At 40.7% G+C, this 16,209-nt stretch overlaps 1 protein-coding gene across 2 annotated transcripts; it reads right to left on the bottom strand.

The window, feature by feature from the left end:
• Positions 1 to 148: 148 nt before the first annotated feature.
• LOC9269678 (MAG2-interacting protein 2) lies at positions 149 to 12,214 on the bottom strand. 2 transcript variants are annotated; one of them, XM_015764229.3, is made up of 11 exons: positions 12,017 to 12,214; positions 11,583 to 11,646; positions 11,293 to 11,481; positions 10,345 to 10,540; positions 10,017 to 10,243; positions 8,836 to 9,793; positions 5,389 to 6,592; positions 4,820 to 5,179; positions 3,501 to 4,731; positions 3,097 to 3,362; positions 149 to 2,958 (listed from the first exon to the last, which is right to left on the bottom strand). In XM_015764229.3, the coding sequence occupies exons 1-11, from the start codon at positions 12,083 to 12,085 to the stop codon at positions 361 to 363; spliced, it is 7,362 nt and encodes a 2,453-aa protein (XP_015619715.1). In that variant the 5' UTR covers positions 12,086 to 12,214; the 3' UTR covers positions 149 to 360. The 2 variants fall into 2 exon arrangements, with proteins under 2 accessions (XP_015619715.1, XP_015619716.1); XM_015764230.3 differs by lacking the exons at positions 11,583 to 11,646; positions 12,017 to 12,214 and having other exon boundaries at positions 10,345 to 10,530; positions 11,293 to 11,433.
• Between the last annotated feature and the right edge of the window lie 3,995 nt (positions 12,215 to 16,209).

Here is a 16,209-nt window from a genome sequence, read left to right as displayed (position 1 = left end):
ATTACTTCAGCCCTCAACGTGTCTGCCTGATCGCCAGCGTTTTCAAGCTGGCAGATCCCAATTTCAGACAATGTGCTTACGAATTACGATGAATAGAAATGTACAAATGAATATAAACAGGGTCTACATCCTACCTGTGCAACAAGGCTTGTCCTGTAAAAACTGATCAAGTAAAAGAACATGGTATTTCTTTTCCGGAAACATTCTGACAATGCTAGTTGAAATTCTGCAATAATTTCCCCCCCTAAAAAGTTTAAACTTTGCAATATTGACCTAGCTAACAGCTTATGTTACAGTTACACTGATAGTACACCACCTGCCTGTGTTGAGTTAAAATATTCACAAAACCTCGATGCACATCTACAAATCTTGGTTCGGAAGGGTTGCCAATGCAGCTTGCACAAGAGAAACCAAGTTTGATCGTAGAGTGGAGAGAGCATGGCTTACAGACAGTTCATTGTCAGTAAGAAAAACATCGGTTCCTCCCAATTGCTGAGCTTGAACAATCTGACCATTCAGGTATCGTCGCACGCTGGCCTCCGCGACATCCATCAGGCCAAGGGATGGGTGGGTATGCATCCATCTGGAGATGACAAAGCCAGCCAGTAGATATTGGCCCCTGAGCACCAGTTCAGATATGAAACTAGGAAACAAGACCCTAGCAAACAGTAGAGATTTATTTGTCTTGGATGTCCCTGGTGCATTCGCTTCATCATTCCACTTTACAAGGAGATCGTTCTGCGATGACCTAGCAAGATGTCCGACAAGATGGCATATGTGAGAGAACAATTTTGAGTATTCCACTTCGGTCACGATTCTCTGCAGGACTCCAGATGACAAAACCAAGGCCAGCAGCTCATGATCGTCAGCATTTGATGAGGTGGACACTGTTCCTTCCCTCATTTTTGCTTCAACCATCTGCAGGCACCGCAACCTTGTAGTTTCATAAGGGAGAAGCAGCATGATTTTGAGAGCCATCAACGGTTCCATTGCAGATATGAGTTCAAGTAACCGGTTTGCTTCATCATCCTCGATTAACATGCTATTTCTGGATGATGCTCGGTCCAGAAGTTCAATTACCTTATGTGGTTCACCAAGCTCAACTAGTTTTCTGATAATCTCCATCCAACAAGTGTGGAGGGGATCAACAGATAATGAGGTTCTACCGTGCTTTTTCGTTGGACTCTCTAACTCTTCTGGTAGGGCCTCCCAGCCATCATCCCAATCATCACTCCAATCATTGGTTTCTTTTGGTGATTCTTGGGGCGGAACATATTCTTCTTTGGAAGAGAACAATTGCTCCCACTCTTCTAAAACTGCTTCCATAACAGCAATAGTCTCAACAGAAGAAGCACTTTCTGACAAGTGCAAGAAGCAAGATACTGCAGAATCAAGAGTCCCCAGGTTGTTGGGTGTGATATTAGCATTAGGAAGAACTGTAGTGATCATCTGAGTAGATCTGAGGGCCACTAGGGTGCCTGTAATGCTGCTGGAGGGACTATTATTATCATCTGCTACGGAAGAACCTGTCCCAGGCTCATACCACAATTCCCATGGCTCAACCTGGGAAACCAGCTCATTTGGAAGGCTTTTGAGGTTTCTTCCTGTGATGCACTGCATCAGTTGCAGAGCATAGACCCTCAATTGGCTGTCTAGCTGCATGTTTTCAGAAAAGCTGATTAACTTCCCCCAAACACCAGATCTAATCATCTCAAGAGTGCCAGCGTGTTTCTCTGTTGATCGGCTCAGTGACGACAGCAATTTATGCAACAATATCTGAGACTCACTAGGACTCTTGATCAAATCTGACAAACAATCATCTAGAGTAGCACTGTAAAGCTCTAAGAGATCCAAAGGATTGCTTGGGTCTACACTCTCATTTTCCAATTGTTCCTGTCCTCCATGGTATACTTGAGCTACAGATTCAAAAGCACAGCCGGAAAGAATCATAGATCGACAAAAATATGAAATCTCCATCGGGATTTCATCACCAAGGCCAATTTTTACATACATGGAGATGGCATCCCAACCTTGACACACTGTTATCTTATCATCTACCAATAGCTGTCTGAAAACCCTCATGCAGTGAGATAACCTATTTGAATCCAAGTATTCTGCCCTTCCATATGGACAAGCATCCATTGACTCCACCGGTATGTCATCAATAAGTTTAATCCAAAGCATTACCAACACATCCAGAGGTTTCTTCCATGAAGGCTCCTGTGGATGGTTTCTTGTTAAGTCGCAAGGAAAACATAGCATGCAATACCTTATAATGATGCATGAAATATCTGTAGCTGGAAGAACTTGGATGTATTCCTTGCAACTATCATAGTTCAACTCTATTTCAGAAAGGACCGCCTGCAGCTTTTCAGAGTCTATGTTGTCTGATCTTGCTTCAGTGCGGCCTTCTAAAGATGCCAGCAAACCAAGAACATAATGCTTGTAAACACCTTGCCGTGATATGAGTCCCTTGGCCAGTACATCGACATACATACTCACGAGAGCTTGTACCATATCAGCCAGAGCTCTGACAGTTGAAGCATGGATATTCTTGCATACCTCTTCATTGAAATGCTCAAAGTTCAGATTATCCAATCCAGCTATGTTTTTGTAATTCAAGCCATCAATGAAAGATACTTTCTTGCACTCTTCAGCTAGGACCTTATAATACTGAAATGGTTCGAACTTATGTGTATGGACATGTTCAGGGTATGTCAACTCTATCTCACTTGACCTTTTCAGATATGAGTGGCATGCTGAAAGGATGTCATAAATGTAAGAGAGACGTTGCTTATTATAACCATTAATCTCTGGATAGACATCTGAATGTATCATATCAATCACACCCTTAGCTGAGTTGACAATATCATCACGGAATTCAGAAATTTCACTCAGAATATCATTGTTATCCCAAGACTCAGAGAGAAGAGCGCAGCCCAAAAATCGTAAAAGCACCTACAATCAATGAACAATATTTTGTGACATGAGAAATCTGTGTTGCAAGAAACTCAGCATGGTGTTACAGAATAAATTAGTGCTGCACGTGTGTGTGTGTGTGTGTGTGTGTTAAGAGAGAGAGAGAGAGAGAGAGACCTCAGTTCGTCGCAAGCCATAGGTCTCAGCTATTTTTACTGCTTCCTTCAGTATATGTTTCTTCTCCAGCTTAACAGAATCAATAAAGGAGAAAAGAACATTTTTGATGTAATTGACATCACCAGACAAGAATCGAGATGTGTCGACATCAGGCAACACTTGTTTGAGCATCATTGCTTGATCAGCCAGTCGTCTCTCCTCCTCTAACTTTGCTTTCCACTCTCTCCAGAATGTGGCATTTGCTTCATCAATCTGGTCTAACTCATCTGACCAAAAGTAAAAGCAAGGACAATGAAAATGAGTTAATGATTAATGGCCATTGACACAATGCAACATTCAACTAGTGTGACTATCCACAGGAAAATCAGTGAATAAGTTCAGCATCTATCTTGGCATACACCTACCTGATTCGACTGAGGTAAATTTCTCATGGAATTTCTCAAGCAGCAGATTTCTCCTCTGCTCAGGAGTAGAGCATTCTTTCTTCAAACTGTTGAGCGAACTGTATGTCATTCCTAAATTCATAATGCTGCTAATTTCTTGAAAGCATTCTCGTTTCTTGAGCTCTTCCTCTATTATTTTCACTCCATTGAAAGGGTCCATGAGATTCAGAAGAATGGAACAGCCAAGAACATAGTCCTCTTCGTCAACAGGAGGCTCTATTACAGACTTTGCAAGAGACATGACTAGATCATCATTGGGAGAAAAGCCACTTACAGCCAACCAATGTATAATGCAATTTATTGCTTTTACTTTGGTTGAAAATTGATATCTCCTGATGGGATGGTCAGTCTTCAAAGACTGTTTTTTACCATCATGCTCTTCATCATTGGACAACTTCAAAAGCCATGGCAATTCCAATGCAGAGAAGGAAAAGAGTTTCCTGCTTTCTGCCAAAGAAGATTCCCGCCTATATGCATCTTCATTTGACAAGTCTGTGCAAACTTTTGATAGCATTTGTTTAACAATCCCAACATGATCTATGCCTCTATCATCACTAATGTCTTCTCTCAGGTCAAGTATATCTTGCACGCTTTGGACAGGAAGTGGTGTGATTGAAGAGCCATCAGTCGAGAAATTAGGAGGATTTGTACCAGTTGAAATCATTAATTGCTCAAATTTATCATGGACATCAAGCTCTTTCCAAGCATTCAATAATTCACCAACAGATTCTTCATCACAATGGCTGAGAGAGAAGCCCAACAGCTTGCCACGGGTACTTGTATCCAGATTATCGAGCTGAGGACCCCTAGCAATTGCAGCACATAAATCCCACACTGCACCATGACCCTTTTTAGTCAAAGTTAGACAGATATCAAAGGCTAGCTGAAGGTCGCCATTAACGACTGCTTCTCTGGCAATAGCCTCCTCCACAGCAGCTATTTCCTCTTCATTTTTCAACCCTAAAAGTTTTGCGACATCAGTAATCTCTTCAAAGTGAAGATATGCCCCTGTCTGACTTGTAATAACCATTCGGATGATCTCCATAGGATCCTTAATCTGTCTGAATTGAACAGGAAGGATAGTCACCCCTAGATAAGGAAGTCTGACAGTTAAAGCGTCAATTATATCGGTTTCTGCTTGAACACTTATACTATTAGGTAACAGGTTTAGGCATTCCCTGGCCTTCCATATCTGCAAATGTTTGTACAGTCCAGGTTAGCATTAATCAACAGACATACAAGATCAATATTTACTGAACAATTTAGTGACATTTACTTACTTCATTACAGGACAAAGTTGAAGCCGAGAAGAAATACTCCCTTGCAGCTTGGACAACAAGATTTTCAGCTTTTTCTATGGACAAAGAAACTGCACTTGTTCCTCCCAGATAGTTCCTGGCTAGTGAAAACTTACCAGCTTTTAGAAGCCCTCTAATAAATTCTACCAGCATAAATTCTGAATCAAGAAAAGGAAATGCCTTTTCTTGGAAATGTTTCAGATCACGCCACATGTTAGCCCACTCATTGTCTGATCGAACAGGTTGACGTCGACCAAATTTTGACAGGAGCAACCGTATAATTTGCTTTGCATTCTTCTCATCCAAGTGTGTGCTCAGGAAAAAATGTATTGGCTTTGGGACCTGCCAAAGTTGGACATGATTTTAAACAAATAACAATGTGAGTCACATCCAGCTATAGCAGACAAGTCACAATAAGAATAGGAATAACACTGCAGACTAGCTTTTTTTTTACTAAGGTGTTGCCAAAGCATTTAGCATTTTTGTAATTTTATGCATGTTTAACATTAGAGATTCAGAAACAGCATTTTTTGTTGAATAGGCATTAATACCTGATAATAAGCAAACAGTCTGCCAACTTCTACATGGCCTTCAGCAACTTTTAGCTTCTTCTCCAGCATATCAAGAGATTTGATATTATCAAGTTGGTAATTTATTGAATCATGAGAATAAGAATCCCCTGGAGAACTCAGACCAGATAAGATTCTAGTGCACACATATTGCATGTCATCAAAAGAAACCACACAAGTGCCAAGGGCTTGCTTAGCATCTTTGAAATTATAATCTTCTTCACTGGCCAACATAGATTTTTCTCGCTTCATCTTATGGTGCAACTTTGATAAAATTGATGACATGGTATTCCACTGGTTAGTTGCAGAGCATAGATAAATGCAGTGAACAGCTGTTTCTATCATTTCAGCAATATCCTTGAAAAGCCCATGAATTGGTGAGTCTCCACAACCATTTTCAAATACAGCCAAGCAAATGGAGAGCTCATTTTGAGAAGCAACCTCTTTCAGCCATCTAATCAGGTATGATTCTCTGTGTTTTTCTTCATTACTCAAAAAGATCAAGTGTGATCTCTTTTTCATAAAAGGGATTGCCTTTTCTTCTAGTCGTTGGACAACTGTTCCTTCTTTGGCTCCTTTAAGGATGATTTTGAACTTCTCATAGTTAGGAAGATCTTCCCACATCGCAAGGTTCATTATAAACTCACTCAACTCGTCAGAATATACAACTTCATAAAGACATTTAATATCATCAAAAAATGGTTCCAACTCTACAATGCCCTTTTGGCATCCAAGCTCTATCATGGCAAGACAATTTTCCAGCTGTCCACTTAAGCAGTCAATGTCCCTTGCTCTGCTTTTGTACCACTCACAAAGTTTGGCAATCGATGGCCATGAAAAGCCAGCAGAATGCTTTAGAAGTAGTTCTGTTTTGAACTCTCCATTCTTCTCCAACTGATCAGAACAAGTGTTTATGAATGATGCCATTTGTTCGCATTCAACCCAGTCACCATCTCTTAAAATCACAACACTAGGAGGAGATTTCCCAGGTAGCAACTGACTATAACTCTGAACAGAAACAGTTTCTGGGATTGCAGACAAAATATGTAAAATGTCAAAAGATATAGTGTATGGATGACGCTTGAAGAGAAGATTAAGGGCGCCAATTTTGCCACTTTCAGCCAGAGCAACAGCAGTTTCCACAAGAGGCATCAAACGAAATTTTCTATATTCTACAGCTGAGAACCTGAAAAACAAGAAAATGACATTTAGCTAGAAAACACAAGCAGCAAGCTGGTGATTCCAAGAAAGAGGGGAAACTGTACAATGATCAAACATGCAATTAACACACTGAGGGCCCCTTTGAATCGCAGGATTGAGAAAACGTAGGAATAGGAAAAACGTAGGATTTTGATAGGAATGTAAGTGTAAAACATAGGATTGTAAAACGCAGGAAAAATACAGGAATGACCGTTTGATTGAACCGCAGGAAAAACACAGGAATTGGATGAGAGAGATAGACTCAAAGGGAAGTTACCAAGAGGTTCTACCTCATGTAAATTTCCTCCAAAACTTGCATGGGAAGAGGCATTCCATAGGAATTTTATAGGATTTAATAGGATCCATTCCTTTGATTCAAAGGGCTATATAGGAAAAATTCCCATAGGAATAAAATCCTCTAGGCCCCCTTTGATTCAAAGGACATTCATAGGAATTTTAGAGGATTTTTTTCCTATGGGAATTTTTCCTATATAGCCCTTTGAATCAAAGGAATGGATCCTATGAAATCCTATAAAATTCCTATGGAATGCCTCTTCCCATGCAAGTTTTGGAGGAAATTTAGGCCCCCTTTGATTCAAAGGAAATTCATAGGAATTTTAGAGGATTTCATTCCTATAGGAATTTTTCCTACAAAGCCCTTTGAATTAAAGGAATGAACCCTATGGAATCCTATAAAATTCCTATGGAATGCCTCTTCCCATACAAGTTTTGGAGGAATTTTAACAAGAGGTAGAACCTCATGGAAAAGATCCTTTGAGTCTTTATCTCTCCTCAAATTCCTGTGTTTTTCATGTGGTCCAATCAAACGGTCATTACTACATTATTCCTGTGTTTTGCAATCCTCTGTTTTACACTTACATTCCTGTCAGAATCCTATGTTTTTCCTATTCCTCCGTTTTTTCATTCTTGTGATTCAAAGGGGCCCTAACATGAGGTAGAACCTCTTGGTAATTTTCCTTTGAGTCTATCTCTCTTATCCAATTCCTGTGTTTTTCCTGCGGTTCAATCAAATGGTCATTCCTGTGTTTTTCCTGCGTTTTACAATCCTATATTTTACACTTACATTCCTATCAAAATCCTACGTTTTTCCTATTCCTACGTTTTCTCAATCCTGCGATTCAAAGGGGCCCTAAAATTCCTATGAATTTCCTTTGAATCAAAGGGGGCCTGAGTAATTTTCCATATGAGCAAATACTACTGGACCCTCAAGTTGGAAACTCATGCAAAAGGAATCACAAATCATTTACTTGGATGTTAACCACCTAATCCCTTCGAATTTTTCCTTAATGTGTATATAATTAAGAGACTTCTCGATGTTAACTCAACCTTGATAAGAAATATACTAATTACAACAGATTACAAATGCCGTTGAATTGATTGAATGATTAATGATAATATGGTATCATTACTCGAAATCACAACATGTTTCAGCCCTGAGATCCATATTCTATTCTACATAAAGAATTTGCAAATATCTCTTTTGCCATCGCCATCTTCACAACGTTATGATCATTATGCCCTTTTGAAATTTGGAAAATCATGAAAAATTAAATATAATTGTAACATATAATCAGGGATACTTTTGAATAAATCTTTTAAAATTTCATGATTTGCATTGAAGAACTTTGTCAGTGTTGAAAAAACACTGAGGAATACTGAAACATGCGGCGAAGTACACATTGTTTTCTAGATTTTTCTGAAAGGATACGTTGTATAAGAGACATTTCAATATTCTACAGTTTTTTGGACAATAGAAGTATAACTTCCAGCCTCTGCACCAATTAAGGATGCACATAGCCATATTTTACATTACGTCCTCAAACATTTCAGAAACGTATTTTTTTCTATTGCTCAGCAATAAATAGTTTGGTTCTCTTTTTACTAGTCTATAGACTTTCTGGTAAATTTTCAATGATTATTGAAAGTCTATAAAGTCATAATTATCTCTGTGAGAAAAAGTATGCTGATGTATGAATAGAAAAGGAGAGCAGTGGCGAGAAAAAATATTTCTTCAAATTACTGCATTTGACTAGAAATGATCCATTCCTCCATGTTATGAAAGAAGTCGATTAATTAGATTAATATTTTTGTAGAAACTGATATAGCTTAAGAACTGCAGTGTAGTAGTAAATTTTTCAAATATATCATGAAGTTGATCTGATTGCATCTATATGTGTAAAGAAAATCATTATAATGGTCATAACATACCTTCCCATATTAATTCCCAAGAATGTCTCCAGCAAGTCATTATAACGCAACAAACGAAGCCTAATGATGCGACTGTCCCATGCTGAGGTATCAATGCTGTTATCCAACTTTGAAAATTTGAAACGGTCTGTTATACGAAGGCCAAAAGAAAGTAGGGCTTTCAGAGCAATCTCTGTTGGTCCAACTTTGTTCAAACATTCTGACAATACAAATACTTGGTCTTTAATGTTTGCCAAGTATGTGTCTATATCATGAACATCTCCATCGGAGCTCAACCACTGTGCTTTAAGAACTTCATCCTTATCTAAATTATGCTTGCAGGCAAAATCCAAAGCTTCCTTGTATCGATTCCCTCTGATGAGAATAGAGTACTTTTCTGGGACTGTAATTTTGGAGAATGATATCAGGCTCCAAATTATTTTATCCATCTCGGAACGCTGATTATTTCTAGAAACATTTTGTAGGTTAGGCATAGAGTTACTATCCACCTCCTCAAATGTAGTGTTTCCTTCGTACCGGCTTGATTGCAAAATAAAAGTGTATCCTTCAACAGCTCTTGCCTTTTCCAGTTGTGGTGTAGATAGAACATGACCATCTTCTGAAACTACCCTGTTTCCACTGATGCTGTACATGTTAATGCTACCTTTTTCCTTTACCACCATCAGAATATTATCTGTCCACCAACTGATGTCCTTAACATCACTCAGTTGTGTACCATTCCTGGGAGGATGAAGTGAAGCAGAGCGTTTGTCATTAGCAAGTACAAAGATGTTGACAGAACCATTCAAATCCAATGTAGCAATATGCTTGCTCTGAGGTGAGATTCTGACTTTTGCAGATGAAGCAAAAGTTGCTTGGTCCTTAGGAGGAAAAAATGTCCCTTCCAACTGCAGACTTGGAAACGAAAGACTAAATTCCAGATTTCCGTTGAAGTGCAACACATATAGAAAACAAGCTCCTAAAACATCACATCAAAAATATTAGACACAACATAAACATTAGGCCAGTAGATCTTCATAAAACCAAAATGTGTTCATTCAAGATCAATATTTGATATCAAATGACTTGGTTATTACACAATTTTATTATGTATGCAGCACAAAATGCTATAAAGTACAGGGTTGACAACTGCTCATAGGGGTATTAGTAAAAACTAAAAACCAGTAAGAGCAAGGGTATACCAGAGGAGCCATTGGAGCTTAAAAAGGCATTTGGATTCCCAATTAAGACCACTAATGAATGATCCTGGTGATAATCAACGCATGATACACTATGTGGCAATTGAGGAGTCTTAGCTGATACCGCATCTTGAATCAATATGGCAACTTTTTGCAGGTTTGCTTCATGATCTTGCATGTAGTCAAATTTATGAACCATGCCATCACTTGTGAAAATGTAGAAACCCGGCCTACAAACATGTATACCGATATTAATAGTTACAGCCAAAGATAACAAAACTTGTGCATGAGCCCTTAAAGGGAAAAGTTATAACAACCAATTAAGGATCACCTCTCCGAGCTTGAGCCATCATGCACAACTATATTAACGATAGGATAAGACAGCTTCAACTGATTGCTTGTTCTCCTTGTTAATGCCTCTCCATTTTCTTTGATCAAATGAAGTGTGTTCAAGTCATCCACCACACCTAAAATGCCTTGAGCCTCCAGCCAAGCCCCATTTGTAAAAAAAGCCATCCTGTCATTATCTGACCAGAAAGAATTAGGAATCGTAATTTAAGTATTTGAACACAACAGTTTTGATGACTAGTAAATCTACATCAAAATCCAGTGCCATCTACTGCAGCACAACACACTGCATACTCTTATAATTTTTTCAAGAGATTCAAAAGAAATGCTAAGGAAGTAGACCGACAGTGCCTAGGATATGGCAGTAGTGGTTGCAAAAATATACTAAAAGGTAATTGCAAAATATCCAATAGATTAGTGAACTGATGATAGTAGATTTTTTCATATTTAAGTCATTCTCATTCCAATAGTCTTGCCACCCAAATTGTCACCAGTTTAGTCAGCAAAATTGGAGTTGACAGAAAATTTCATGTTTAACTACCAAAGTATATAGCAAGTAGCAACAACCAAGCTGGTATGGTAGAACTACATCTTGCATGATAGCAGCCACTACATTTGCTCCTGAAGTTATCTAATGATTTGCAACCTTGTAGGTTACCTGTCATAGTGTCATGGCCTACTGGTGTTATTAACATTACAAGCATGAAAAAGGCTAATGCCCAGGTCAAACAAGGACAACTTCAGAACCACCCATTTCATATACAATGGAATGTACTATGATCAGATACAAAAGAAGAAAGGGATAACTGAATACTCTCTAAAAGCATGAGAACCATTCCTTGCTTAGTAATCATTGCAGCATTTATGATTTCATCGCCAATGAGCGATACTTTAAAACTCAATGATGTGTAACAAGTAGAATGTTGCTTACTCGTATATACGCCACAAGGTGAAGCATACCCATCGCCCTTCCTCAAGACGGTTATGCGATTCCCAACAGCTACCCCCACATAGTCTGCGTTTCGTGAGACAAACAACAATGCTGCATTTATCCTGCTCCTCTTCTTACTCCAACCCAGTGCGCTGTTCCTAGTCCACCTCTCCTTGAGCTTGCTTACACCTAACAAGAAAAGTGGCAGTAGCTAGTGTTAGATGCATCGTCTCCTGGACAGATTTAGTGAATGATTTGATGCGAGTGCAAGAAGAGGGGAGGTGATGTACCCTGTAAAGAGAGATAGGAGAGAACTCCTCCTGCAGCACCACTTGTTCCAGTGATTTCTCCTTCCTGCCATTGCAAACAGTGAGGATAAAATACAAATTATAGCTCTGAGAACAATACAAATAAACATCAACATGGCTGCACATACAAATATCGTACAGTGAGTTAAAGAAAATTTGATCAAAATATTCCATAAAAATAGTAAATTAAGAAGTGTGAGTCAATGCGATGAACCCAGACAATATCCCCTCCTGAAAAGAAAAAAAAAAGTGCCGCCCCGCCCGTCCAAAATTATCGAAGTTCACAAGAAAATCCGAAACACGCCATGAACCCGTGAATCCCGTAGTACGGGTACTATCCCGCGATCGGATTCGAGGAGCCGCGCCTGTGAACGAGAGGAGGAGAGGAGAGGGGTCAGGCGTCTCGCGCAACTCACACGAAGGATTTCGTGGGATCCCGACGCGAGGCGGCGGATCTCGTACAGCGCTTCGTCCTCCCCGGCCATCCCCGCCGCCGCTACCGCCGACCACCGCCCGCCGCCGCTGCGCGCCTCGCAGCCGGAGATCTCTCCGGGGGTTGGGAGCTCCTGCTCGAGTCGAGGATTCGAGGAGTCTCCTCCTCTTTTTTTTTTTCCTTTTTCTTTTCCTCTTCCCGGTGTGATGTTACGACAGGGATGAAGATGGGCTGGGACGGGCCGGGCCACCGACCAAATTTCCTGGGGAAAAGTACACCGAAGGTCCCTCAACTTGTCATCGAGTTACAAAATCATCCCCCAACCACGAAATCAGATATGAAACATCCCTTATCTTACAAAACCGTTCACTTTAGGTCACTCGGTGGTTTTTACCCCGGTTTTATTCCACGTGGGCGGCTGAGTCAGCGTGGGACCCACGTGGGCCCCACATGTCAGGATGTCACGTCATCCCATCCTCTCCCTTCCTCCTCTCTCTCACTTCTCTCCTCTCGGGTAGGCTAGCCAGCGGGTGGGGAGGAGGTCGCCGACAACAGGCGCGAGGACGAGAGGGTCGGCGGCGACCAGGTTGACGGTGTTGGATTCGGTGACGGCGGCGGCGGTGACATTGAGGAGGTTGGAGATGGAGATGACGGAGACGTATAGCGATGAGGAGCGGAGCACGAGGTAGGCGTCGCAGGGCGCCGCGGCGGCGGCGGAGGTGGAGGTCGCATGAGGCGGCGGCTGAGGGTCCTCGCCCGCGCCGCGTCGCGACAGCAAGGAGGACGTGACCTCGTACTCCTGCTGCGCCTGCGCCGCGACGGCAAGGAGGAGGACGAGCGCGAGCACAGTGCCCCCCCCTCGGATTCGCCGTAGCCTCTCCGCTATCGGCGAGGTCGGCGTCAAGAGATGGATGGTTGTGGGGGCGGATTCGCCGTCTCGGATTCGCCGTAGCCGGCGACGAAGCCGCGGCCGCAGACGGTGAGGTTGTCCCCGGGGACGAGGCCACGACTGTTGTCGGGGTCGTCGTCGTGGACCACGATGGACAGCACCTCCTCCTCGCCGCCACCGCCATCATTGTCATAGATGCCAATTTGATCGACGACGCTCGTCGTTGGGATGACAGTCAGTCTAATGGCGCCATCATTCCTAGCGAGGTGGCACGCGAACGCCACCGCCTCCCGGTTGTCGGGCTCCGCCGCCGACGCTGTTGTTGCGCCGCCATCGGCAAGATTCAACGTGGGAGCTTCGGATTTGGCCGCGGGACGGCCAAATCTGGGCACGGATCCACGTCCTCCACCACCGCCGCCGAAGGCCCGTCGTCGTCCATGCATGCCGCCGCCGGCCACCGTCGCCCGCGGTCTGCTTGACGTTGCCCACCGTTCGCCCGCGGCCATCTCGACGACCTTCGACTCCTTGCAGGGGCTGACATGACGCCCGCCGGCATGCCCTCGCCGGATCCGGCCGCTTCCACCATGGGTGCCAGGTGCCCCAGCCGGCGCCGTTTCGGGGAATAAGAAGTAGCCCCGCCGCTGCCGTCGTAGAGGAGAGAAGTGAGAGAGGGAGAGAGAGGAGGAAGGGAGAGGATGGGATGACGTGGCATCCTGACATATGGGGCCCACGTGGGTCGCACGCTGACTCAGCCGCCACATGGGACAAAACCGGGCTCAAAACCACCAAAGGACGTGAACGGTTTTGTAAGTTGAGGGATGTATCATATCTGTTTTGTGTTTGGGGGACGATTTTGTAATTCGATGACAAGATGAGGGACCTTCGGTGTACTTTTTCCTTTTCTGGGCCAACATGGGTCGGCCCATGATAGCCCATAAAATGTGTGCATATAAATGGGTTTTTTTTGGACCATCTAAATAAAAGTAATGACATAAAACAGAGCTTAAAGCAGTCAGATTTTTTTTTTGGGCAGCAGGATCTATACTCAACGATCAAGACTAGTGGGCCTCTAACTACAGACTTTTATTTGCACAATCTGGTCTCTTTGATCGATGAAAATAGTACGGACTTCATTTCTCAAACAATAGGATTAAACACCAATCAATACATCGGAATAACATAATCGTACAAAACCATTACATGCAAGCGAGTATTAGCTTAACTAGAAACTATAATCAAATTTATTTGTAATTACAGTGTAACTGTGTAACTATAGTGTAAATATAGTATAATTATAATTACAATGTAATTTAGCCTATTTATACTTGACTAACAGTGGAATCTAAAATATACTACTAGTACGGAAGAATTCCTAACGTGAGACCCTGTGTGTTTTCCCGGTCATTACAAATCAATACATCTGATTCTTGAGTGGAAGGAGTACAGAGTAAGTTATTTTGGACAGCGACACGGTTTCAAAACACAACTGTGACTTTTTATTTTTTAAAATATATTTAGATTATTTAAAATTATTTTATTCATAATTACTTCAAATACTATGAAAAATTACTTTAAAAAATGTTGTTACTTTTAATACCATAAAGAGTTGTTTTCTTTTGGTAATGCAGGTACTTCTAATACCTTAAAAAGTTATTTTTTAAAAAAAAATATAGTTGTGTCGAAGTAAGGAACTCCTGCAACGAGAAGCGAGTACTCCCTCTTTGAAGATTCAGCCCGATTCCCTGCAAAGAGGGGACTTGAATTTCACTCAAGATTCGGAGTAAGGAATTCAAGTCCCCGATTCCCTGCACAAGCGGTTCGTCGTGCATTTAAAAATAAATTAAATGCAAAATTATATGAGAGTAACGTGTTCTGGTTTAAGTTTATGACAATTAGATTTACTCTATCCGTCTTATACAAAATCAACCTAGTATCGGACGTGACATATCCCTAGCACCGGATGTGACATATCCTAATCAACCTAGTACTGGATGTGACATATAGTACTACAAATCTAAAAATACATCTGTCCAGATTCATAATAGTAGGATGTGTAACCTCATTCGTTTTTTATGTGACGGTGGGAGTACATACTTAAAAGATACTATTTTTTTAAGTACATCGCCTCCTCCGCACAGTCATCAGGCCCACTCTAATCATTAGAGACGTCATTTACATCCCGTAGGAGTACGTGTACATTCAAACACAAACATATGCTCATCATATCGTTGGTACTACGCTTTGAGTGCTTTGATATTTTTTGTCTAGATCGTTTGATTTTAAATGCAGTTTATAGATCAGTAATGCTCTACGTATTCTACACATATCTATATTAGAACAAATGAATCATATGAAAACATTATTTAAGAGTAAATTTCACAAAACAACATGTATTTTGCATAATTTATCACAAAACTACATATTTAAGACCTTGTTTCACAAAACTGTAGATTTAGTATATCCGTTTATCACAAAACTACAGGTACTTTGTACAATCTATCACAAAACTATATATTTAAAAACATGTTTCACAAAACTATAGATTTAGTGTATTCGTTTATCAAATAACTATACATTTAGTGTCTTCATTTATCACAAAACTACAAATTTAGTGTCTCCATTATCACAAAACTACAGGTTTTAACAATGCTAAAACCTGTAGTTTTGTGACAATAAAGACACTAAACATGTGGTTTTGTGATAAATGAAGATATTAAATCTGTAGTTTTGTGAAATAAATTATTAAATCTGTAGTTTTGTGATATATTGTGCAAAGTACATGTAATTTTATGATAAATGAAGATATTGAATATGTAGTTTTGTAAAATAAGTTCTTAAATGTATTTTTGTGATAGATTGTGCAAAGTATATGTAGTTTTATGAAATTTACTCTTATTTTAAACAGTCGTGTATAACCCTTTATTAAAGATAACTGCCGATTAATATGCATGTAAGCATACGAACATATAACAAGTTAGCAATGTTTTCTCTTTTGGACGGGTTACACTAACCTTGCGACTTCAATACAAACAAAGGGTAAGTTGTCAGTTATATGCTTACAATGCGTTGTCTATCAAGTCAACAAATGCTTTCACTCTTGCCTTTTTACATGACATGCCAATATTATTATTCCCATTGCAATACACGGATATTTTTGCTAGTAATTTAATATTTTTTTCGATTTACCTGCACAAGCAAACCGCTGTGACAACATACATGCCCCACGGGGTTTAGGCCCTCTTTGTTTAGGTTTAGGCTTATTGGACTATACTTTTAAGTCAGCTTAT

This window comes from Oryza sativa, chromosome 12, assembly GCF_034140825.1.
Source record: "Oryza sativa Japonica Group chromosome 12, ASM3414082v1".
NCBI classification, from domain to species: domain Eukaryota; kingdom Viridiplantae; phylum Streptophyta; class Magnoliopsida; order Poales; family Poaceae; genus Oryza; species Oryza sativa.
This window is presented reverse-complemented; position numbering and strand designations above follow the sequence as displayed.

Excerpts from the sequence above, each read along its gene's own strand:
- LOC9269678 (XM_015764229.3), bottom strand. The coding sequence starts at position 12,085 with ATGGCCGGGGAGGACGAAGCGCTGTACGAGATCCGCCGCCTCGCGTCG. Across the intron at positions 11,482-11,582 it reads CTCCTATCTCTCTTTACAGG|GTGTAAGCAAGCTCAAGGAG; the intron begins GTACATCACCTC and ends TTTTCTTGTTAG. Across the intron at positions 10,541-11,292 it reads ACCTTGTGGCGTATATACGA|ATAATGACAGGATGGCTTTT; the intron begins GTAAGCAACATT and ends CTTTCTGGTCAG.